At 46.2% G+C, this 25614-nt stretch overlaps 1 protein-coding gene across 10 annotated transcripts in view; it reads right to left on the reverse strand.

Moving 5' to 3' along the window:
* Positions 1–7903: 7903 nt before the first annotated feature.
* LOC103653935 (protein PHOTOPERIOD-INDEPENDENT EARLY FLOWERING 1) overlaps positions 7904–25614 on the reverse strand; it is a 37367-nt gene continuing 19656 nt past the window's right edge. For 5 of the 10 annotated variants that reach the window (XM_008680742.3, XM_008680737.4, XM_035967369.1 and 2 more), the window contains 6 exons: positions 22432–25585; positions 22193–22257; positions 22030–22100; positions 21109–21799; positions 9343–9836; positions 7904–9196 (listed from right to left, as the gene is read on the reverse strand). In XM_008680742.3, coding sequence (XP_008678964.1) covers positions 8776–9196; positions 9343–9836; positions 21109–21799; positions 22030–22100; positions 22193–22257; positions 22432–25585 — 4896 coding nt within the window. In that variant the 3' untranslated portion in view covers positions 7904–8775. The remainder of the gene's footprint in view (positions 9197–9342; positions 9837–21108; positions 21800–22029; positions 22101–22192; positions 22258–22431; positions 25586–25614) is intronic. The other 5 variants (XM_035967370.1, XM_008680743.3, XM_008680739.4 and 2 more) reach the window with 3 other exon arrangements.

A 25614-nucleotide genomic window follows, 5' to 3' on the forward strand; every position in this document is an offset into this window, starting at 1 on the left:
CAAGTGCTTAGCTCACTAGATAATTTTTCATATTTTTCTACTTCTAGAGCATAAGCCTTTTTAACCTTAACATGTTTCTTGTTTTCTTTAATTAGACAATCCTCTTGAGAGTCCAAAAGGTCATCTTTTTCATGAATAGCACTAATCAATTCATTTAATTTTTCTTTTTGTTCCATGTTAAGATTAGCAAAGAGAACACGCAAATTATCCTCCTCATCACTATCATTATTATCACTAGAAGACTCATATTTAGTGGAGGAGTTAGATTTAACCTTCTTCCGTTTGCTGTCCTTTGCCATGAGGCACTTGTGGCCGACGTTGGGGAAGAGAAGTCCTTTGGTGACGGCGATGTTGGCGGCGTCCTCGTCGTCGGAGGAGTCGCTTGAGCTTTCGTCGGAATCCCACTCCCGACAAACATGGGCATCGCCGCCCTTCTTCTTGTAGTACTTCTTCTTCTCCTTTCGCCTCCCCTTCTTGTCGTCACCTCGGTCACTGTCACTAGATATAGGACATTTAGCAATAAAATGACCGGGCTTACCACACTTGTAGCAAACCTTCTTGGAGCGGGACTTGTAATCCTTCCCCCTCCTTTGCTTGAGGATTTGGCGGAAGCTCTTGATGACAAGCGCCATTTCCTCATTGTCGAGCTTGGAGGCGTCTATTGGTTGTCGACTTGGTGTAGACTCCTCCTTCTTCTCCTCCGTTGCCTTGAATGCAACGGGTTGAGCTTCGGATGTGGTGGCATCATCAAGCTCGTTGATCTTCCTCGAGCCTTCGATCATGCACTCAAAACTTACAAAATTCCCGATAACTTCCTCAGGGGTCATTTTAGTATATCTAGGATTACCACGAATTAATTGAACTTGAGTAGGGTTAAGGAAAATAAGGGATCTTAGAATAACCTTAACCACCTCGTGGTCATCCCACTTTACGCTCCCGAGGTTGCGCACTTGGTTCACCAAGGTCTTGAGCCGATTGTACATGTGTTGTGGCTCCTCCCCTTTGCGAAGCCGGAACCGACCGAGCTCCCCCTCAATCATTTCCCGCTTGGTGATCTTGGTGAGCTCATCACCTTCATGCGCGGTCTTGAGTAAATCCCAAATCTCCTTTGCGTTCTTCAACCCTTGAACTTTGTTATACTCCTCTCTACTCAAAGAGGCTAGTAGTATTGTTGTTGCTTGAGAGTTGAAGTGCTCGATTTGGGCCACCTCATCCTCATCATAGTTCTCATCCCCTACGGATGGTACCTGCGCACCAAACTCAACAACATCCCATATGCTTTTGTGGAGCGAGGTTAGATGAAATCGCATTAAATCGCTCCACCTAGCGTAATCTTCACCATCAAAAGTTGGTGGTTTGCCTAATGGGACGGAAAGTAAAGGTGTATGTTTGGAAATGCGAGGGTAGCGTAGAGGGATCTTACTATACTTCTTGCGCTCTTGGCGCTTAGAAGTGACGGAGGGCGCATCGGAGTCGGAGGTCGATGTTGATGAAGTGTCGGTCTCGTAGTAGACCACCTTCCTCATCCTCTTGTGCTTGTCGCCTTTCCGATGCGGCTTGTGGGAAGAAGATTTTTCCTTCTTCTCTTTGTGGTGAGAGGAGGAAGACTTTTTCTCCTTCCGTTTGGAGGAGTCCTTCTTCTCCTTCCTCTTGGTGCGGGACTCTTCCGATGAAGTGCTCCCGTGGCTTGTAGTGGGCTTTTCGCCGGTCTCCATCTCCTTCTTGACGTGATCTCCCGACATCACTTCGAGCGGTTAGGCTCTAATGAAGCACCGTGCTCTGATACCAATTGAAAGTCGCCTAGAGGGGGGGTGAATAGGGCGAAACTGAAATTTACAAATATAAACACAACTACAAGTCGGGGTTAGCGTTAGTAATAAGAAACGAGTCCGCAAGAGAGGGCGCAAAACAAATCCCAAGCGAATAAGCAAGTGAGACACGGAGATTTGTTTTACCGAGGTTCGGTTCTTGCAAACCTACTCCCCGTTGAGGAGGCCACAAAGGCCGGGTCTCTTTCAACCCTTCCCTCTCTCAAACGATCCACGGATCGAGTGAGCTTTCTCTTCTCAATCACTTGGAACACAAAGTTCCCGCAAGGACCACCACAAGATTGGTGTCTCTTGCCTCAATTACAAGTGAGTTTGATTGCAAAGAAAGGATCAAGAAAGAAGAAAGCAATCCAAGCGCAAGAGCTCGAAAGAACACAAGCAAATCACTCTCTCTAGTCACTATGGAGTTGTGTGGAATTTGGAGAGGATTTGATCTCTTTGGTGTGTCTAGAATTGAATGCTAGAGCTCTTGTAGTAGTTGGGAAGTGGAAAACTTGGATGCCATGAATGGTGGGGTGGTTGGGGTATTTATAGCCCCAACCACCAAAAGTGGTCGTTGGGAGGCTGTCTGCTCGATGGCGCACCGGACAGTCCGGTGCACACCGGACAGTCCGGTGCCCCCTGCCACGTCATCACTGCCGTTGGATTCTGACCGTTGGAGCTTCTGACTTGTGGGCCCGCCTAGGTGTCCGGTGCACACCGGACAGGTACTGTTTGCTGTCCGGTGTGCCAGTATGGGCGCGCCTGACTTCTGCGCGCGCAGAGCGCGCATTAAATGCGTGGCAGAGAGCCGTTGGCGCGGAGATAGCCGTTGCACTGGAGTCGCACCGGACAGTCCGGTGCACACCGGACAGTCCGGTGAATTTTAGCGGACTAGCCGTTGGAGTTTCCCGAAGCTGGCGAGTTCCTGAGGCCGCTTCTCCATGGCGCACCGGACACTGTCCGGTGTACACCGGACAGTCCGGTGAATTATAGCGCGAGTGCCTCTGGAAATTCCCGAAGGTGGCGAGTTTGTGTTGGAGTCCCCCTGGTGCACCGGACATGTCCGGTGGCACACCGGACAGTCCGGTGCGCCAGAGCAGGGGTGCCTTCGGTTGCCCCTTTGCTCCTTTGTTGAATCCAAAACTTGGTCTTTTTATTGGCTAAGTGTGAACCTTTGACACCTGTATAACTTATACACTAGAGCAAACTAGTTAGTCCAAAGATTTGTGTTGGGCAATTCAACCACCAAAATTATTTAGGAACTAGGTGTAAGCCTAATTCCCTTTCAACGTATTTCTCCGGCCGGGGGTTGGCCCGCCCATACCTGCCCCACGTCCCGACGGATCGGCTCAAGCGCTCCTGCTCCCTCGTCGAGCCTGGCCTGCGCCCCACGGACTTGCTCGAGCTGTGGGTCGTGACCCCCCGCCGGAACGGGGACCACAGCTAGCTCCCGCGGGATGTCGGCGCGAGGCACCGGCCTAGGAAGATCACCGTCCTCTGGCATGCCAAGATGGTTGCCTTCGGAGGGATCCCCTAGCTTGACGTGGAAACATTCGCGGCTTGGGCCACAGTCCTCGTCGTCAAGGCTGCGGCTACCGTCGGAACAGTCAGAGAGGCAGTAGTCACATGCGGTCATGAAGTCCCGCATGGCACTGGGGTCGCCAAATCCAAAGAAATCCCAATAGATGCTGGGATCGTCATCTTCCTCGGACCTAGAGGGCCCGTAGGTCGAGACGTCCGTCAATCGGTCCCAAGGCGACCGCATAAGAAACCCCAGTGGGGTTGCACTCGCCTCAATGAGAGTGCCCGCCAAAGCAAGGTTGCTAGGCGGGTTGAGGCCGACTCGAAATGACGTAAGATGGGAGTTAGTCAGTACCTTTTGGTCGACGAGGAGCGACGTAGTCACATCGGGGACTGGTTGCACCGTCGCCTCAGGTACGAGGGCGACGTCCTGCAAGCTTTCCGCGAGCGCGCTGGCGTCGTCTTCTTGCTCGGGATCAGCGTGTCGCAGGGGGACGGCGCTCGCCTTCGTCTCGAACGCGAGGTCGACGCCCGGCGTGCCTTCCGTCGGGGCGCTGGGGATGTCGATTCGCTCGACGGCCGACGAAGCGCGGCCTCCCGCTTGGCCTTGGTTGCCCCGCCTCCTCCTCCGTTGGCGGGGGAGAGGACGGGGCGAGCTCGAATGTTGTTCTTCCACCGCGCGGGGAAGATGTCGTCAGTTCCGCCGCCGGCGGGCGGGATGTCGGCCGCCATTGTCGTTGTCGCGCGGCGGTGGAAGGAGTATCATGTCGTAGCTGCCGTCGAAGGACATGAACTCAAGACTCCCGAAACGGAGCACCATCCCGGACCGGAGAGGTTGCTGGAGGCTGCCCATCTGGAGCTTGACGGGAAGCTGTTCGTCAGCACGCAGCAGGCCCCTACCTGGCGCGCCAACTGTCGGCGTTTCGAGACCGGGGGGTCCCTAAGCCGACGAGTGAGTGTGCCGCGTGCCCCAGCCCAGATGGGTCGAGCGCGTGGGCGAGCGCGAAGGGGGGAAATGCGAGGTGGCCGGAGACGGGCGTGAGAGAGGTGGAGATCCCGCGGCCTTCGTGTTCGTCCCGCGCCCAGGTCGGGTGCGCTTGCAGTAGGGGGGTTACAAGCGTGCACGCGGGTGAGGGAAGCGAGCGGCCCCAAGAGAGCGCCTGTCCCATCCTCGGTCCCGCGCGGCCAACCTTCTCTAAGAAGGCCCTGGTCCTTCCTTTTATAGGCGTAAGGAGAGGATCCAGGTGTACAATGGGGGTGTAGCAGAGTGCTACGTGTCTAGCGGAGGGAGAGCTAGCGCCCTAAGTACATGCCAATGTGGCAGCCGGAGAGATCTTGGCACCCTGCTGGTGTGATGTCGTGGCTGTCGGAGGAGCAACGGAGCTTGGCGGAGGGACAGCTGTCGGGGCGGTCGAGTCTTTGCTGACGTCCCCCTGCTTCCGTAAGGGAGCTGAGAGCCGCCGTCGTCACAGGGCACGCGGGGCGCCATCATTGCCTATCTGGCGGAGCTGGCCAGATGGGACACCGGTCTTGTTCTCCGCGGCCCGAGTCGGCTCGGGGTAGGGTGATGATGGCGCTCCCTGTTGACGTGGCGGGCCCGCGCCCGAGGCCGGGCGACGTGGGGGCTCCTCCGAAGCTGGGGTCGAATCTGTCTTCCGTTGCCGAGGCCGAGCCCGAGCCCCCGGGGTCGGGCGAGGCGGAGGTCGTTCGGTAGAGGCCAGGGCGGAGTCCGAGCCCTGGGGTCGGGCGAAGCGGAGTTCGTCGTCTTCAGGGTCTTAGCCCGAGTCCGAGCCCTGGGGTCGGGCGGAGCGGAGTTCGCCGTCTTCCGGGTCTTAGCCCGAGTCCGAGCCCTGGGGTCGGGCGGAGCGGAGTTCGCCGTCTTCCGGGTCTTAGCCCGAGTCCGAGCCCTGGGGTCGGGCGGAGCGGAGTTCGCCGTCTTCCGGGTCTTAGCCCGAGTCCGAGCCCTAGGGTCGGGCGGAGCGGAGTTCGCCGTCTTCCGGGTCTTAGCCCGAGTCCGAGCCCTGGGGTCGGGCGGTGCGGAGTTCGCCGTCTTCCGGGTCTTAGCCCGAGTCCGAGCCCTGGGGTCGGGCGCAGCGGAGCTTCCTATGGCGCCTTTGGCAAGACCTGACTGCCTGTCAGACTCACTCTGTCGAGTGGCACTGCAGTCGGAGTGGCGCAGGCGGCGCTGTCCTTCTGTCAGATCGGTCAGTGGAGCAGTGAAGTGACGGCGGTCACCTCGGCTCTGCCGGGGGCACGCGTCAGGATAAAGGTGTCAGGCCACCTTTGCGTTAAATGCTCCTGCAACTCGGTCAGTCGGTGCGGCGATTTAGTCAGGGTTGCTTCTTAGCGAAGCCAAGGCCTCGGGCGAGCCGGAGATGTGCCCGCCGTTAAAAAGGGGGGGCCTCGGGCGAGACGGAAGTCCCTCGAGGTCAGCTGCCCTTGTCCGAGGCTAGGCTCGGGCGAAGCGTGATCGAGTCACTCGTATGGACTGATCCCTGACTTAATCGCACCCATCAGGCCTCTGCAGCTTTATGCTGATGGGGGTTACCAGCTGAGAATTAGGCGTCTTGAGGGTACCCCTAATTATGGTCCCCGACAAATATGTCTTGGTACAACACGATCAATAAAGTGAGCGATTAGAAAAGAGTTCACAACGACTGACTGAACGAACAAAGATTATAGAATGACATAATTCCACCATACATAGACCAAATAATAGAAAGTTTGTGAGCTCAAGTTTCTAAAATAAGTCACATGAACTCAAACTTATAAAAAAGATAGATCAAAATATGGAGTTGCTAAAGTCAGACATCAATAAAAACTGGATGCGCTCCATATAAATATGTTACTTCGTAACAATTACTAACGTTTAAACCAACAAATAACCTTTCATTTTACTGTTAGTGTGACAAATCATTGTTGCTTCATCCAATTCAGCAACATCAAACACCATGGAGTCCATTGCGCCAATGTGGTCTCAGAAACGACCCAATGCTTGCAAGAGCCAAGAACGCTGTGCTGGTCCGACATGATTATATTTTTATTTTATAAAAAACGTGTGTATATATATATATATATATATTCAATATTAAAAACATCTGAGCATGATGTTCTATTTGTTAGATAGACTCATCCAGTGTCTCCCGCCCTTCTTTCATCAGGGCATAGCTTCGAACCCCACCTCCTGCATCGTTTTTTTAACATTTTACGCTGATTTAATCAAATGGGCCGACAGGCTAACGAGTCTGACCGGCACAGTTAGCAGGTCGGCATGACGCGCCTGGGCCAGAGCTGTGGCCTGCGGGTGTCTGGCCCGTGCCGGGACGCCGTTTGGCCATCTATAGGCGTGCAGCGACCCGACACAGTCAGCAGTCGGCATGACGTGCCTGGGCCAGAGCTCTCGCCCGCGTGCGTCTGGCCCGTACCAGGCCGTCGTTTGGCCATCTATAGGCGTGCAGCGGGTTAATTTGAAATAGTTGTGAGGGGTTATTTGTAAAAAGTTGACGCGGGACGACCGTTGAAACTGGTGCTTTAAGTATAGTAGAAATTATATTATATATAAAATATATCTAAACGGTTATATTTTTTATTTCCAAATTATTAGTATATATATCTAAAATATCTTTTCTTCGTATAACACAAACATACATGTGGTGCGGTGATAAATATCGAGTACTTAGGACTCATTTGGTAGAGTTCCGCTCTATGATTTTCTAGCTCGTAGAGTTGATTTTTTTATGGAGTGATTTCAAATGATTCTCCAGTAGAAGTGAATCTATCTACAAAAATTGTTTGGCAAATAATGTGTGAAGTGATTTTAAAGGGTTGAAGAGTGGGGAGCAGGTTGAAAGCGGCGGAAAAGAAGGTTTTTTTACTCTCTTTAGTATAAATGTAAACTAAATTTACTCGGCTTCCACCGTAGAACAGTTTAACTATGTAGAAGTGATTCTCAGTATGAGTGAAGTTGTGGGAGCTCTATCAAACGTCGCAACCGGTCAATTTCGCTTCGCTCAGCTAGGCGAAGCTAGGCGGGAAGGGAAATTGTGCGACCAGAAAGAAAAGGTGTAATTAAATAGGGTGACTAAATTAGACTTCTCAAACAAGATACTCTAGAGACTATTTGTGTTTGTCCCTAAAATTTAGGAGGTGGCTAAAAGAACCAGTGTAAAATGTAGCACTTCCACAAAGAATCTCATAAATAATTGGAAACAGCTCGGCCTTTGAAAGTTTTATTTTCTGATTGCTTATGGTTAACTGCCGTGAAAAAAAATATTCTGAAACATAAAATGCTTACCGATGGACAACATCTAGACCTTGATTGGCCAATCATTCTCAGCTTACAGACAGCATCTATATCTTAACCGACTAGTTATTCTCAGCTTTTTACATATTATGGGACTGGCCGGACATTCTCAGCTTACCATTAATGGGATTGGCCAAACATTCCCAGCGTACAGCGGTACAGATTATTGGAGGCCAAGACTGAATACAAGCTCAAAGTATTTTTGAGCGAAACAGACCCGTCACAGTATCTAACGCCGCTTTGCAGTGATGCAGAGTCTACTTACCAAAACAACAATATGGTGGGGAACAATCAATAGCATTGTTACAGGCTCACAGCAGCAGCCCGCTGTTCTACAAGTGCATAACCGAGACCGAGAGTCCAAAGAACCATAAGCCCAAAAGTACAGGATGGAGATTACTACCCTACATAATTTTATTACATGTACAACTATGACCACGCTCTTTACCTCCTATGAAAAACCTGTCTCCGGTGTCTCAATCAAACCAGAAATTGCAGTCCTCAAGTGCATCTGGAACACCATTTCTGCCAATATTGATACCATGCGTTGAGTCCTGACCAAATATATAATGTGCCCATAAGTTGCACTTGACTGATCATTCTTTGGCAGCTATATTGACGCCGCATCCTAAACTTCTGATAGATATGTACACCACCAACTTGACATCTGAGATGTTTTCAATGGCAAGATAGCCAAACAGCATTGGATTAAACAGAGAATGAACATAACAAGAGATACAGCGACAAATGGGTGATGCTGAGGGCCTCTTCTTTTCCCTTCTATGTTGGTACCTGCTCAACAAAATTTCCATGTGGTCGAGTTACAAGGTCCTACCCTCAAACACAAATGAGGGAGGCATTTCTACATCCTACGATTCTAGACTACCAATATACATACATGTATGGAAATTACCCAAATGCCGCCATTAGTGCAAACCCATCCTCCGAGCTTGTCAGATCAATGTGACCTCACCAAGCCAGTGCTTTGCTCCAGCCAGCCATGATGATAGCTTGCTGCTTGCAACACATCTGTGCACGGCTGAGCAATTCAACCTGTATCCTTGGGCTCCTGCCAGAGGCAATCTTGTCTCCTCTTGGTATAGGAGGGCATCCCATCAACAATAATTTGCTCATCTATGTTCATCCGATATCTGTGAAATCCGAAAGAGATTCTAACTCTTCAATACCAGGAAGGAGACCAGAGTCACCCTGATCTGGGAAGAACTCAAGGGCGTCAACCTCTTGCAAGAGATCCTCGGAAAAATAGAATTCAGAATCTCTGATACCAAAGTCAGATAGGGAGTCACTAATGTGGAAGTCAGCTGTACTTGGCAATAGTTGAGCAGGCATACGGAGAAAACTACTCATAGCAATTGCCCCTTCCTGATGCGATTCAGTAATCTTCTGAACTTTGGATTTGAGAAGTCTACCAGATTCCAATGCGGCTTTGTGCTTTCCTATAGACTTTGAACCAGATTTGTGGCGGGCAGCATCATTTATGTGAAAAGCTGATGATGCCCAATGAGAACTTTCACCATCATAACAAGCTTCTGATGCTATCCTGCAAAGAAAAACGAAAATGACACATTAGCAGCAACATATTAGGGAAAACCATGAAATTCAAAGAATCACTTTGGTTTAAACCAAGATAATGGCAATGGCCACCACCATCATAACAGCAAAATCTGGACTTGCTTCAAGACTGACCTGAGCCGGTTCTCAGCCTGTCTACAAGAAAGTGCAGACAACAACGATTGTTCCACTGGCTCTGGCGTCTGTTTGGATGGTTCTGGTTCCTGTATGGACACATTTACTACAGATGGGATGTCTTCATCATAAGCATGTTGATCTTTCAAGAAATCTAACTCTAATTCTAAATAATTGCATGGGTATTCCTGATTCCTTGACGGAGGTGGAATCACCATTAGTGTAGACTTAGCCTGAACATCTGCAAGGGCTTTCCTAACTAGATTGAAGCTTGGTCTAAAGTTTACCATGGGCCAGTTCTCACATGATCCACCAGGTTTCTTCACAGGAGAAAACACATGTAATGCACTAGAGTAAGTGTTCGTAAAACAGGAGGTATCACGGTGACATTTTGATCTCCAAACAGACGAAATTACAGCCATGAAGTGTTTCTGGAGAAGCAATTCATTGTTAGGAAGTTCACTGGTCACATTCACCAACATCTGAGCTTGATCCTGAGTAAAGATGCAACAAAAAATCAGATATTTGCCAACATAATAAGGGCTCCCTTGGATATACCCATTCCCCATGGAATTGGAGAGGATTCAGGGTAAATGAACTAATCCCCCCCCCCCTATCCTGAAGGGGAATGATGAACCCAAAAGAGCCCTAACTTTTGCGTCAGCAGTAAATTGCAGACAAGTTTTAACATGGCACAAGCAAAGTCACATGTTCTTCCTGTTTAATTGGATTGAAGCTATGCTGCATGTTAGTAGTACAGAACCTATAGGATGAGCAGATGTCATATGTTGCTTTGTAGATTACCAGCTGATCAGGCTAGCACCAAGGAAGAACAAAGCACCAGAGGTGCTTCCGGCGAGGTCGCTATCCAAGTAGCCAACCAATTTGGTGCTAGCGATGTAGTGCAGAAAGCGTTTCACCACTCCCATGTCCTCCACCGTGGGACACTCCATGAAGGGGCTGACAACCCACTGCAACGCGAGATCAGGACGTGTGTGAACAGGTACCACAGACTCCAGATTATCCGCTGATACATGATTGTGTCAACCTCCTCTGTCATGCTCTCATGACAGCTTGAGACGCTACTCCATAGGTGTGGGTGAGGAACTGCAGTTCCTCATCCTAGAGCTGTTGAGGATGCACCCAGCGTAGGCGTAGCACCCCTATATTCAAGATAATACCATTCGAGCCTTGGTGTACCTCAATCCCCAAGTACGAAAGGAGCCCAAGGCCGGTCATCAGAAATTGTGCCTTCATCTTGTCCTTCAACCGATTGATCTCGTCTTGAACCGATTTACCCGACGATAACCTAGTCGTCAATGTAGACGCCAACAAGCAAAACATGCACTGCCTGCCCATGCCCATATGGCTTTAGATGAACGAAAAACTATCTTTAAAACTAAGTTCGGCCTAATATCTTCTTCTTAATATAATGATACGCAGCTCTCCTGCGTGTTCGAGAGAAAAGTGGTTAGTGATATCTTTTGGTTTAACTAATGCACCTAGCATTTTCATGAGCAGATTTAGGATCAATGCTTTACGTCCATTCATTGATAAGTTTGTAGTGATCTTTTTTAAAGATTAACTCATTTACAACATGACAGTGAATGCACATTTGAGCATTTACGTGTTGTTTTTAATGTTTTGTGTGATGCACGCTTGTCGAGGAAAAGATCCTCGGGCCCCTGGGGCCACCGATCAGAGAGAGCGCATGGGATAAGGACCTTCAGACTACCGGGGACCACCGGTGAGCGGGGGAATAAGGGAACCGTCCACCCTAGAAATGCCCACCCCCACATAAACCCCGAGGCACCGAGCCCAGGGTCAGGCGTGGCAGAGCTAGAGGGGAGCCGGGCGAACTGAAGGGACGACACTCGAGTGGATTCCTCGCCTAGCCCAAGACAGACCCGCCATAAAAGGTCGATCACATTAACTAAGCCTGGCACCGAGACGCAGTAGAGGACCGGTTGCCTCCCACTCATGGCCTGCGATGAGAACGCGGGCTAACTACAGGGCCCGCAACGTGACGAGCCGCGCCGAAACCCAAGCTACGGATGCCAGGGATCGGCGTGGCGCAGAGGCAATAATGATGGCACCAAGGCCCGCGCCGCCCACATCGTCCGACATAATAAGCACGAGCAGAGACAACCAAGACAAATATGTACAGCGCGGCTTCACCAAGGTAAAACACCCAGTATTACCATGGTATTGTGGTTCCTTCTCGAGGAAGCCACCGACGACCGACCCCCACCTTAAGCCTAAAAAAGGAGGTCGGTCACGAAGAACAGGGGACAGGGACAAAGGAGACACTCAATGGAAGGCAACAACACACGCTCAACGAGACCTAGAGGCCGAAGCCAAGGCTTAGCGTAGGAGTCTAGTCTCGTAGTCTTTAGGTCCACCCTCGCATAAGAGACTTGGGAGCTCTTCTTCACTCTATCGTCCGCTTGTAACTCCAACTACGAGCATCGAGTAACAAAGGTGTCGGTAGCGCGAGCCACCGAAGACTGGATGTAGGGACGTTCTGTCCGAACCAGTATAGACCTTGCGCCCACCGAACACACCGTCCAGAGCCCAAAACGCGCATATAGAAATTTACTTGTCGGAGCGAAGGTTTGAAACACCGACAACGTTTGTTCGACAACCTTGGTTATGTTGTTACATCGCAAGACAATGAGGTGGACAAAGCAAAGATTGTTTCCATTACAAGCTGGCCACTTCCAACTTTGGTCACATGTGTTCATAGTTTTCTAGGGTTTAGGGTTTCGTAAGGGTCTTCTAGGTGTCTATCAGCGTTTCTTAAGGGATTTCAGCATCATTGCAACACCTCTCCACGAATTTACAGAATGAAGTATCATTTCAATGGGGAGTTGCGCAACAAGCTTTTGATTACCTTAAGTTGAAGGTCATACTAGCACCGCTACTACAACTTCCAAATTTTGATAAGACCTTCGAGCTTGAGTTCGATGCGAGTGGCACCGGCAATGGAATGCTTATTCACGAAGCTAAACATGTTGCATTCTTTAGCAAAAACTACTCATCAATCTATGGAGAGTACCTTTTTCATTGATTCATACAATAATTAATGTATTTGTTTTATATGTGTGTCTAGATTCATCATCATCCATTTGAACATAGACATAAAAATCAAGATCTAAAACGACTAATATTTTAGGACAGATGTAGTACATTGAATTATTCTACATGTGACAAAAAAAACTTTAAGTTTTAGTGTGCGTTTTGTAAACATGGCAACATTATCTTTGGTTTAAAAAAATTGGCATACGTTTGGATCATGAATCTATGGAGAGTACTTTTTTCGAAAACGCATGAGGGTTGTGTATCATTATATTAAGAAAAGGTGAGGTAAAAAAGAGAAACCTCTTACAATTCCGCACAAACCCACACACACTAGATGATAGTTAGAAATACAACAATAGTATAAACATCTAGACCCATGACCATGGAAACCCAAAACAAAAGGTCACCGATTAGTGCGCTAGAGCGAAAAGAATGCTAGCTAATCCACTGGCTCCAGCACTACACTAGAGGTGAGACTCCTCCTTGACCCACTTGAAGACTATGCTAGAACAAGGCTGCACACCATTGAATACACAGCGGTTGCAGTGATTCCAGATGGCCCAAACTCCAAGTATGATCAAAGAATTGATGCCTTGATGCCCTTATACAACCCCTTATATGCTGGATCACCAGGGACTGCAACAACTCCTTCCCACCAATCCTCAAAGGAAGAAGTATAATGGCTAGGAGCAAGGTGCTGCAATCGGACATATTTCAGAATCTGAAACCAAACTTCTCGCGAGAAAACGCACAATACTAACAAATGGTTTAGGGTCTCCTCCTGGTCACACAACAGACAAAGAGGAGGGTGAGGCAGCCCCTTCTTTGCCAGACGGTCAGCTGTCCAGCAGCGACCGTGAGCCACAAGCCACATGAAGAATTTGCATTTTCCAGGTGCCCAAGCTTTCCAAATCCTCTCTCAAGGCTTAAATGTCGTTGCTCCAAGAAAGAAACCAGCATATGCCGATTTGGTGGAATAAAAACCTGAGCTTGAGAGCAACCAGATGTGCTTATCCTCATGGTCTGGATGTAAGGCCCAGTCTCAGTGAGGTCCCAAACTTTGAGAAAATCAGACAGAACACATAAGGTGATAGCACCTCGAATGTCATGCACCCAGTTCCTTGTTGTGAGAGCATCGTAGACACTCCTCTTTTTAGCCCTAGAAGAGACCGACTTGACCAGATGAGGGGCCAGCTGACTTAGACTCTGGCCATCAATCCATTTATCTGTCCAAAACATAGTGTTTTTACCGTTGCCCACCACCGAAGAAACCGCTGTCGAGAAGAAGGCCTTAACTGAAGGATGAGCATCTATGGAGAGTACTTGCATTGAGTCGAGGGGGACTAATCAAGCTGTGAAGAGTCATATTAAACTGAGAATCAGAAAAGTGGAAGATGTGATTTGAAGCCATGGATTTACTCATATGTGTTGAGATGGTTCAAATCACCTTGCTCAAGGTATGTCAGCTCTAAGAGTTTGGAAATGGTTGCAAGCCTATATGAGGAGGTATCAAAGTAAAGGACCTGGAAGGGCTCATTGCAACATAGAAGCTAAAAAGAAGTGCAAAAAAAAGGAAATTGAGAAGAAAATGAACTTTGGGACATTTCAACAGTTGGATAGGTTCTTGGTAACCATCAAAACTTATCGAAACTCATTGAACTGGTAGGTTTGCTCAGATTTGGATTTTGGAGTTCTGAGGGTCAACTAGTCAAGTGATGCAAAGACTTGCCAGAAAAGGGCAAAATTGATTTGGAGGATGAAATACAACAAAAGCAATGACAGATTGACTCAAGAAACATTTGTCTAAGTCATAGAAGTGTCGAAGACACAAGCCAAGTGAAGCCAAAGAAGTTGAACCAAAGTTAGAAAATTATGGGCCGATTCAGGCAGACCGGACCTGTCCGGTGTGCCACTAGACGTGCCACCGGACAGGGCACACAGAGAGGGTGTTTTTAGACCTTGTGAAAGGGAAATGGTGTTCACCATTTTCTCTAATTGCTTTTGGTGCTTAATGACCATCACAACCTTATGGATTAGCTAGTTTGTATAGTTTTAGATTCACAGGTTCATAAGTTCAACAAATCATATTCTAAGTCAGAAACAGCTCAAAACCAAACAAAAGGGGGTAAAACTTGGAATATAGGAACTTTGCCTAGTTCTACACTATGGATAAGTTGTATACACCTCTAGAAACCTATTTGATACATCTAAGGCTGGTTAGCTCAAATTCGCAAAGTACCACTTTTTGAGCTAGTTTGAGCAAAAACAAGATCCTAAGTTGGAGAGAACAAAAAGTCCAAGATCCATGACCTAGACTAATTGGAAAGTCTCTACATATGATTGTCTAAGTCATAGTAACATCCTCAATGTCTGTCAAAAAGCTTTGAAGAAAACTTGGACAAAAAAGAGGAAAATCTGGCTGCTGGCTGGGGCACCGGACCGGTCCTGCACCGAGCCGTCCGTGCAGAGGACTCAGACTTAGCCAAAAACTAGCTAACGCACCAGACCTGTCCGATGGCTATACGGACCGAGTATGCAGGGAGCATGTAAATCGACGTTTTTGGGCTGGCGCACCGGACCGTCTGCCAACCTCCAACGGTCGTCTGCCAGAGCTCAACGGATAGCTGCACAGTCATACTGACAAGGTCTGGTGATGCACCGAACCAGCACTGTAGGGGGACCGGTGCACCACCCGACAGAGAAGATTTTGCAGTGTTTGCCCAACGACTCTTTTGGTTGTTGGGGGCTATAAATACCCCCCCAACTAGCACATTGAAAACAAAAGACTCACTCCAACCTACTATACATTAAGTGCAACATCTCCAGGCTTCCAAAGACAATTATGCGCCGCATTTGAGTAGCTTGCGCATTCAAGAATTGCGAGATCTTGTGGTCTTGACTTGAGTTTCCATTATCACTCCCTTCCCCCATTCTCTTTGTTGTAAAGTGAGGCAAGAGACTCTGATTCTTTGTGTGTAGGTCATTGTGGGACTTAGTGTCCCTGAGACAGTGAAGAAAACTCATCCAGTCTTCATGACTGTGAGAAAGGTAAAATGTTGAAAGAGACTCGTCCTTTGTGGACTCTTCAACAGGGACGTACGTTCTTTGGAGCGGAACCTCGGGAAACAAATCGTCGCGTTCTTTGCGTTGATCATAACTTTGTGATTTGGTTCTTCCTCTCCCCTCTCTCTTGTTCTCTTGCTTGTAATCCTTTTGAGTTGGCTCCCAAAGTAATCCACAATTAATTGAGCAACTCTAAGCAAGAACTCTTCTCCCGCACTCTGATTTACTTAATACTCGTTCTAACGCTAACCCGGGGTCAGGTTTGTGTTCAAAGTTTGTAAATTTCAGATTTCGCCTATTCACCCCCCCTATAGGCGACTTTCACTTTGGCAAATTGGCGCACGATGGTGTCCCACCGGACGAGACATGCAAAGAGCATGTTTTTGGACTTCGGCATCTCAGCACACCAGATGTGTCTGGTGTGCCACCGAGCGCACAATGAACATAACGGTCGGAAGCGAAAGATCCAACAGTCGGAAGCAAAAGATCCAACGGTCGACTGACGTGGTGTATGGTGTGCCACCGAACATGTCTGGTGCACTCTAACAGATGACAACTTTTCAGAACGACTATTGATCGGTCAGATGGACAGTGTGGTGTCTAGTGCACTATCGGACGTGTCCGGTGTGACCAGAATGTGCAGAATTGTGGCGACGGTTAGTTTGGCTTTGAGGCTATATATACACCCCTCCCACGAGTTCAAGGAAGCAAGCAAATGTCCAACATTGTGTGTACTCATTCTTAGCAAGTTGCAAAGCCTCTTTAACCCCTCTCTTTGTGAGAGAAACTGCTTAGTGTGAGATTATGTGTTAGAGAGCGAATAGAGAGCTAGAGAATTGAGCATTGAGCTAAAGTGTTGCTTGTAGAAGCTAGAGAAATCTTAGAAAGAGCAAGGCAACCTTGAGAAAATTGTCAGAGCTACGGCCATACGCTTTGCACACTCGTTGGAGAGCTCCTGAGCTTGTGGAGAGCCTCGGGATAGTTTATGAAGCATCAAAGTGATCATAGTAGAAACCTCGGCTTATCGCGGTGGTGATAAGTTTGAGAAGCGGAGGAAGTTGAAAACGACTCCAAGCCGGTTGAGAATTCTCAACAACGTGGAGTAGCCAAGCATGAGGGTTGGCCGAACCACGGGATAAATCACTTGTTTGTCCCTTTGCGCATTTAATTGCATTTCATATTGCATATTTTGTATGTGTTTGTGAAGTGCAGGTGCTTATTGGACTTGTCTAATACACTGCACCGGTATAAACAAGTTGAATTCATAGAAAGCAATATTTTAAATTAGCCTATTCAATCCCCCTCTAGACGACATTAAAATCCTTTCAACACTTTCAGTTGATTTGTTTTTCACTAAGGTTGTTTGTTTACATGCCGTGCTAATCACTATTGTTTCGGATAGGGATGCTAAGTTTTTTTTGGAGAACTTCGTGGTATATATTGGGGACTAAATTATTATTTTCTACTACTTGTCATCCCAAAACTAATGACAAACTATGATAGTTAATCGTACATTATCTACTATGTTAATTTGAGGTTGTTGTAGTTTTTTACCGCATGTTTAGATCCATTCACTCCACAAAAAAGTTGAGTCCCTTCATGGTTAATCCTCGTGCAATCGTGCTCCTAATGATTTACTATCTTTATCGCCTTCTAAAATTGTGAACTTAGATGCTACATAGTGATATAAATTTATTTTGAAGTCACATGAAACAACTAAGTTAAACATTGAAAATACGAATGTGAAGTGTAGAATTGCTGGTAGTAAACGTAGTAAGGTCAAATTAAAACAAAGTGATCTGGTGTGGGTTCATTTGAGTAAAGATAGGTTTCCTAACTGCGGAAAGATTAAACTCTTGCCACGTGTTGCAGGACCTTATAAGATTCTTGAAAGGATCAATGATAATGCATATAAACTTAATTGCCCCCAGATTTTGGGGTTAGTAACACCTTTAACATTTCAGATTTGAAGCCATACTTGGGAGAGTAAGCTGAGCGTGAGTCGAGGATGACTCCACTTCAAGATGGAGAGCATGATATGCTATCACTTTTTGGATACATTGCAAGGTCTAGTTACAAGAGCGTGAGCACGTCAATTAAATTTCTGCGTACATTATTTCTTAGTTAATTATTTTTCTAACCTTATGGTTGGTAGAAAATATGCTTTATTTATTAGGAACCTACCTCGAAAAGGTCAAAAGGCCAATCGAGGAGGATCAATTAGGGTGTCTACATCGTGCGGGAGTCCAAACCTAACTCGCCTTTGACTCCTCTTTGGACTCTACGGCCACGTCGCACCAAAATTGATGCACAAAACACATATTGACTCCGATTTTGACGTTCTTTATATGCATGTAAAGCTTAGATAAGCTTTTCAACCCAACTGATCTCACTTCAAAATTCCTTCGAAATCAACGTGAATCGTCAAAATAAGACCACCTAGAATATGTCCCTGTGTTGTGTTGCCATATTTTAGCTCGTTGGGCCATGTATCATATTGGGGTGCATTAAGGACACGTCTAGGTGTTTTTGCATGCCCTCAACCCTTATATATTTAGTAGCAACCACCGCATTAGGGCTCAGATTTTAGCTTAGATTCAATATGTTAAGAACAATATCGATGATCATCGGTTTATTGAACCCCACCTCTGTAATCAATATAGTTGATTGCACTTTCCTGTTCTTGTTTATGTTCTCGATTGCGCTTACAGGAATAAACCTTCTTGGTGAGGTCATCCGTGTGGCACGGATGATAACCAATAGAGCAGTGGTGTAGTGATTGCAAGAAGCCATACGTTTGAAGACTTGGATCAACATCGAGATTTCTACCTCAATCGACTTACCTTTCGGGAGATCAAGCCTAATACTTCTATTAGTTCTCAATTCTCATCAAGCTGTTGAAGGCTCACAATGTTGTCATGAAGTCGTGGGATGTAGAAGATGCCTGAGGGGGCCTTTTGCACACCTTGCTTGCTGGTGAGGACAATAGAGCCAACCACAGCCTTGGATGCTCACCACTAAGCCATCCCCAAACTTGACAGTGCCAACCATAGAGCAATCAAGCTCGGTGAAGGCTTCATGTGGCATGTCATGTAGTTGGTGGCACCCGGATCAAGTACCATCCCTCTAGGTGTACAACGTCTCCACGTGGCAAGAAATGCTTGCGCACATGTCTCGTTGAGGTGCACACCCTTCGATGCCACCAAGAGCACACAAGCATGTGCTATGAGAGTGGGCCCCTCATCTTCCTCATCGGCTTGGGCAAGGTGCGCTTGCACCTTCTTGGGCTTGTTGCACTCCATTGCCCAAGGCCCAATGCAAACACAATTTCGGCATCTGTCCTTTAAGCAGAGGGACTCTAACTCTCATCCAGAGGATGACACTACGAGTTGGGGCAATTTTCGTATTTTAAGCAGAGGGACTCTAACTCTCATCCAGAGGATGACACTACGAGTTGGAGACACATATTTCTCACACACTACTCAAATGTCATTCTCATCTAAGGGTTGGAGACACATATTTATAACCCTAGAGGCTGCACTACCACACTTTCTCACACATACTACACAACAGGATTGTCCTCTAGATGTTAAAAGCTAAAAGAGACTAAAGAGGACAGTCAAAAAGCTCCTGTTGTCCCCTAGATGCTAAAGAGACTAAAGAGGACAGTCAAAAAGCTCCTGCTGTCCTCTAGATGCTAAGATGCTAAAAGAGGACAGTCAAAAAAACTCATGTTGTCCTCTAGATGCTCAAGACTTATTCCATCAACGATGTCATCCTTGTTGTCTAATGTCCATAGTGTGGTGCTGCTTCTTGCACCAACCATGAGAGCAACGGCACACACCGCCACACAGTTTACGACGCTTCAAATTGCCCTTGCCATCTTGCCTCTGCTTCAACCGCGCAAGTCACTGTTCTTTGGTGAAGTAGTGTTTGCCACCAAAGTGGATCAGCTGACCCGAAGTTGTTGCATCATTATCGTCGACTGCCTTCAGTCGGCCAATCACCTCAATCGAGAGGTCTAACGGTGTCGAGGAAGGTGTCGATCACGATACCGCTTGTACTACCTAGGGACAACATGTAGGATCTTCTCGACTGTGCGTTGCTCAGTGATGTCCTCGTCGTAGAGGTTGAGGGAGCTCACCATCCCAATTTGGTGGAGCACGAAGTCATACATGTGCTCACCATCATGGAATGAGAGCAACTCTCGGTCCCTCCAAAACCATTGTAGTGTAGACTTGCATGTGCGCTTCGAACCAACATGGATGGAGACTTGGTCGTCTTCTTCACCGCCAGCGTGCGGATAATATCTCCGATAGCAAAGCGAAGAGGATGGCATCAAGAGACATGTTCCTCTATGTGATCGCGTCATCATACTCAATCGCATTCCGGAGGCCTCCAACTTCATATTCATGAGGAGGCTACAATCCTCATAGTTGCGCGTCAGCTGCGGGTACGGCATGCCACCGATTTCCTTCAGCGCGTGTTGGATGAACCATATCTGGGCCTCGATGGCACCGCCCACGCCTTGGCTGCGTGGAAGGGGAACTGCGACAGTAGGTGGGCACCATTGTGGGCTGCGGCTTGGACCACTACCTGCCAGAGCTGAGGCTATGATGGATCATTCTAACATATGTTCTGGATACCAAATCTTAGTAGTGCGGCAGCTACAGGATGAGCAGACGTGAATAGCTGGGGCTGGGGTTAGAACCGGTTCTGTTTTGTGAAGCAAGCTGGCTTAAATATATTGATTGCATATGCATACATATATATAGCACAGTGCTAAGTCGGTTTGCAAACCCACCTGCTATTCCTAGCAGCTGTACACTAGCAAAAAGGGGGAGGCTGCTACTACTACTAGCTGTCTAACAGCGCCTATCAGAGCAGTAAAGTGTACAGAGACTAGAGTTGGCCACTAGCCTGGGCCTTTTATACTAGCTTACCAAGTAAAAAAGAAACCGAGTTGCAGCTAGCTAATTAGGACAAGGGCCGTTGCAGAGTGGACGGTTGACGCCGGCTCGTTAGTAATGGGGGGCAGGGTTCGGGGATTTTCTCAGCCGGGACCAATGTTTCGGTCTCTTCTTAATATTATACCAGGAGGGCGGTCGTTCCCTCCCTGGCCAAGTTTTTAGTGGTAAACACAAGGGTTACTCTAACACTGGATTGGTAATTGGCCATAAAAGATACGTAATACTAGGAATAACACAGTAGATTGTCCTTGGCAGTTACCCTTACTAGTATATCCTGTGCCATATTTCCTCACAAACTGGCCAGTTTAGAAGCTAAAGATTAAGAGTTTTTTACTTAAACTAACCTAGTTTCCCCTATAAACTGGGCCAATTTTCTTAATATAAGCTGGAATCAAAGGTTCAGATCTTTCAAAAATACTTAAAACTGAGGGGTTCTATGAATAAAGTGTATTGTCCATCGTATGTTTGCTTGCATGATCTCATAACTATTATGGGAGATCATAATAAAAATTAATCCATTGTTGAAAAAACAACAATAATATAGTCAATCTTTGTCAAATTTTCACACTACAAAGCTTCTTTTTGATAAGGCAGTGCAATAGGAAGACAAGATATCAACTTTTTTTAACGTAAATACAAGATATCAACTCACCTCAGACACTCTAAGTATAGCCTTTCCAGTCCCAGAAGGAACCTTTTCACTGTTAGAATTATCTGTTGCTGACATTCCATGTTTGCAGAACAGTTCTCTGTATCTCTCACAGCAATGCACAGGATGATGATATCTTCCCCTATACAAGGAACCGCCTGGCAAAAAATGAAGAAAATCACTTGCCAATTCCCAAAGTGGACCATACTCATGAACAGTTCCACAAAGAACTGCATCTTCCTCAGATGACCATGAGTCTGAAGCACAATCTCGAGACCATATTCCCTTCCTTTTCAATCTCTCAGGCTTTATTACAATAACACGTTTCACTGGCATGCAAGGGATGAAAAATCTGCCATCACTTTTAGTTCTACCCACTGATTTTGAATCTGAATCATTAAGGTCCTCCTTCAGCCTAGGTGACAAGGCTTCAGAAATAAAACTTGATTTAGTAGTTTTCTTGAGCTTCTTTAAACTTCTGCTGTTACTATTTTCCTCAGTGGCAACCGTAATCTTCTTACGCTTGTTACAATAATGGTGTGGCGATTCATCACTTGTAAGCTCAGGTGAGGGTGCATTATCTACAGAGGTTTCCTCCAGTATGACTTCTGATTCAGGCGACAGACGCACTCTTTTCAGGGGCTTGAGTTTGCCTGTCTTCTTTTTGTTCTTTTTTGACTTTCTGTGGTGACTGCTGCAGATGAATGCCAAAATGTACAGTCAATACTCAATAGTATATCAAAGGGAAGCTATAGACTAAGCAAAAAAAAATCAACAGACAGAAAAACATCCATTAGAAATAATGTGGGCACATAACATGCTAATATTGCCAATTGACATATAAGAAAGAGCAACTGAGACAATCACAAAACAAAATTTGCAACCATTGTTCGTGTTTCAGAAAAATAATTTTCCAATTAGTACCTCATATTATCATTCTTCTCCTCCAACTCTTTTGTTGCTTCCTGAGCTTGCCTTTCCTGTTCTTCTAACAACTGCACGTATTATAACAAGTCAGAAGAGAGAAGAAAGGCACTGTGTTTCAAGTGAAACACGTAAGAATACAAGTTAGCAAGTCAATAACGACCTGCTTTTGAGTTAAAGCCTCAACATGTTGCCGATAGGCTGTCGTAGCAAAATCAACATCCCATGCTGCAAGAAATAAAGATGATGTCAATAACTCAATATTACTAAAGCATAAAAAGGAAGGATACCTAAATTGAGGTGAACACAAAGCTCCAGCTAAAATGCAGAATGCCAAAGTGATAATGAACAGACTGCTCCAAAGTGCCAAGAAAGAAATTATAGCAGACACAAAGTACTTACATTCATAAGAAAGTGGTTCTTGGTCCTCATCAATTTCTGCTTCTAAATCCTCTTTGAATTTTTCAATACGATCAAGCTCCCATTCTTCCTCCTCAACATTTACTTGATGATTTAAAGCAGCTTTGTCAATTACTGGATCCCAGAGTTCCATAAAGCGCATTGCATATCTATCAATTGGCCGGAGCTGGTTCTCAAATGATGAACTCGCTTGTCCTGCTGCAGCTGCTGCAGCTGCCATCTGTTTCACATCAGCAAGCATGTCAGTATCTTCATCACCAACAGCCAATGTAAGAGCCTTTTCCTTATTTAATCGATTGGTAGACAGAGTAATGTGCTTCTCCTTCTCTACATCAGAAGAGTTATATTTTTGTTCTTCGTTAATGTGCTCATCGGGTTTTCCATTCTCCTCATTAACCAATTCATCCTCCTCTTGTCTGCCCGCAGCCTCCTCACTGAATTCTTGATTGTCCACGGCTTCTTCCTCCTCCAGCTTCTTGAGAGCCATATAGTCAGCTTCATCTTCTGCTTGTCTAATAGCTGCTTCAACATCTGCAATTGACAGAGCCAGATCAACATCATTTGAAACTCCTGAGGTTGTAGAGCAATTCTTCTCCTGATCTTCTGCATGAAGAGATGTGTGCCCGGAAAAGAATTCCATAGGATCAAGTTTCTTGAAGAATTCCGTATTGTAGCTACCTCGTTGTATCACTAAATCATCAAGAGCTCGTTTCTGATTTGCTTTCTTGAGAATGTTCTCCTCTATAGTGCTTTCACTAATGAGTCTATATATGTGAACTTCACGAGTCTGACCAATCCTGTGGCATCTGTCCTGTGCTTGTTGGTCCATTGCAGGGTTCCAGTCACTGTCATAGAAGATGACAGTGTCTGCACCTACAAGGTTGATTCCCACACCACCACTTCGAGTGGACAAAATGAAAAGGAAGAACTTTGGATTTGTGTTGAACCTCTGCATCAGAGTCTGCCTCTCTTCTGGGGGAGTAGAACCATCTAAACGTAAATATGTATATCCATATAGATTTATGAACTCTTCCAAGACATCAAGCATCTTAGTCATCTGAGTAAATATCAAGGCCCTGTGCCCTTCTGACTTCAAGCGCCTTAACAGAATAGCAAGTTCCTGCAACTTCCCACAATCAAACTGGATCAAACGCCTATCAGGAAAGTAGACTTGACGTCGAACAATAGCAGACCTTATAGGAGACAGGATGGGAGAAAACTCGTTCATGCATTTTTCTCTATATGCTGGATCAATAAAAACAGGAGAGTTTCCTTTGCTGTACCAGCAAACAGGGGGAGGAGCTCGAGCAGCAGGAATTGCGAATGTAAATGATTCAACAATATCAAGCATTTTCTGAAAGCGTTCCACAGATGGAAGAACAAGATCTGCAAGGCTTGATGAATAGTCCATGTGGCACAAAGGGTTGTTCCTCTTATCAAGAATATTTGATACATGATGCTTTACAGTCAAAACATGTATCATGTTTGTGCCATAGACAGGCCTCTTTTGGCATCTAACTCTATTCCACCATGCAATGGAAGCTGCCCTTTCTCTGGATTCCTTTATTCTCTCCTCCTGTAGTGCTTTCTGAATATCTTCAAAAATGTTTGTCAAATTACTTCCCTGACGATCCTTATTAGAGCAAAAAGTATCAAGGTCATGGTTCCAGGAAGTGGTACTCAAAGGAAAGGCAGAAATGACCTCATCAGCTTCCCAGGAACTCATGCTAAATTCATTTTGCGTAAACACTAAATTCATATCAGACAGTCCCACCTGAGAAAATGGACTCTTATCAAGGAGCATGCAGACTGAATAGCTGAGCTGCATGTTAATCCCAGCCATGTCAAATGAGCTTATTATTGGCCGACCTTCAAAAAGATCTGGATGGTTACAGACCTTTCTAAGTTGCATAATGATGCTTATCATGCCAAAATAATTCCCACTTGCCAGTGTTGCTTGAGTCTCTGAGCTAGCAATAAAATCTTCATACAAGTTTCTTTGCCTTCTAGAAAGTCGGCAATATATGACATGCTCTTGCTTCTTTGGTAACTGTTTCTCAACATCTCTTTTCAGTCGACGCAGTATAAATGGACGAAGGACATTGTGCAACCGATCTATAATTTCTTTGTTTACTTTATCTTGACCTTCCACCATCCCAGAAATTGGATTGCAGAACCAATCCTTGAACTCTTGATGAGACTGAAACACATGAGGCATCAGAAAATGCATGAGGGACCAAAGTTCCATAAGGTCATTTTGCAGTGGAGTTCCAGTCAGAAGAATACGTCTCTTTGAATTAAAGTTGAGCAAAGTCTGCCAACGTTGTGATTTCCAGTTCTTTATCAGATGAGCCTCATCAAGAATAAGATACTTCCACTTCTTTCTCTTAAACACTTTAGAGTCCTGTATGACAAGCCTATATGTTGTGATGCAAACATGGAAGAAATTTGGTTTCATCCAGCCCTGACGCTTCTGCTTTCTCTCCTTTGCGCTTCCGAAATAAGTCAGTATTTTAAAAGCAGGACACCACTTAAGAAATTCAGTCTCCCAATTTAGCATAACACTAGTCGGCACGACAATAAGATGAGGACCCCATATCCCCTTCTCACACGCAAGGTGTGCAAGCAAGGAGATAGTCATGATTGTCTTGCCTAAACCCATTTCGTCTGCTAGAATTCCATTAAGCCTCTTCTCATACATAGCAACTAACCAATCCAGCCCTATATGCTGGTATTCACGAAGAGAATGCTTAAGAAGGAATGGGAATTTCGTGCGCACTTTTGTAGTCAAGAAGGTGTTGCCAGTTGGTTGTGCTGATCTTGCAGCAGCTGCAGCATCAGCAATTACATCATCACTCTTTACATCATCACTCTTATCTCCATTGACTGTCTTAACATCAGTGAGATTATTCTCTTCATCAAAATTTTGTTTAGCACAAGGCTCTGATGCGATTTCTGATCGTGGAGCCGTGTCCTCAGTTTCCAGCACATCCCTGGATTGGTGATCCACAAATAAATCACTTTTCGCTTCCAAAATGCTCACAGATTGATCATCCAAAGACATGTCAGTATTGACCTCTTCAACAAAATGGGGTGAATTCTTCAACTCCGCTGTTTCATGATCTGCACAGCCATCCTAAATATAAAAAAAAGGTATTACAAATG

This window comes from Zea mays, chromosome 4, assembly GCF_902167145.1.
Source record: "Zea mays cultivar B73 chromosome 4, Zm-B73-REFERENCE-NAM-5.0, whole genome shotgun sequence".
In the NCBI taxonomy this organism is placed as follows: Eukaryota; Viridiplantae; Streptophyta; class Magnoliopsida; order Poales; family Poaceae; genus Zea; species Zea mays.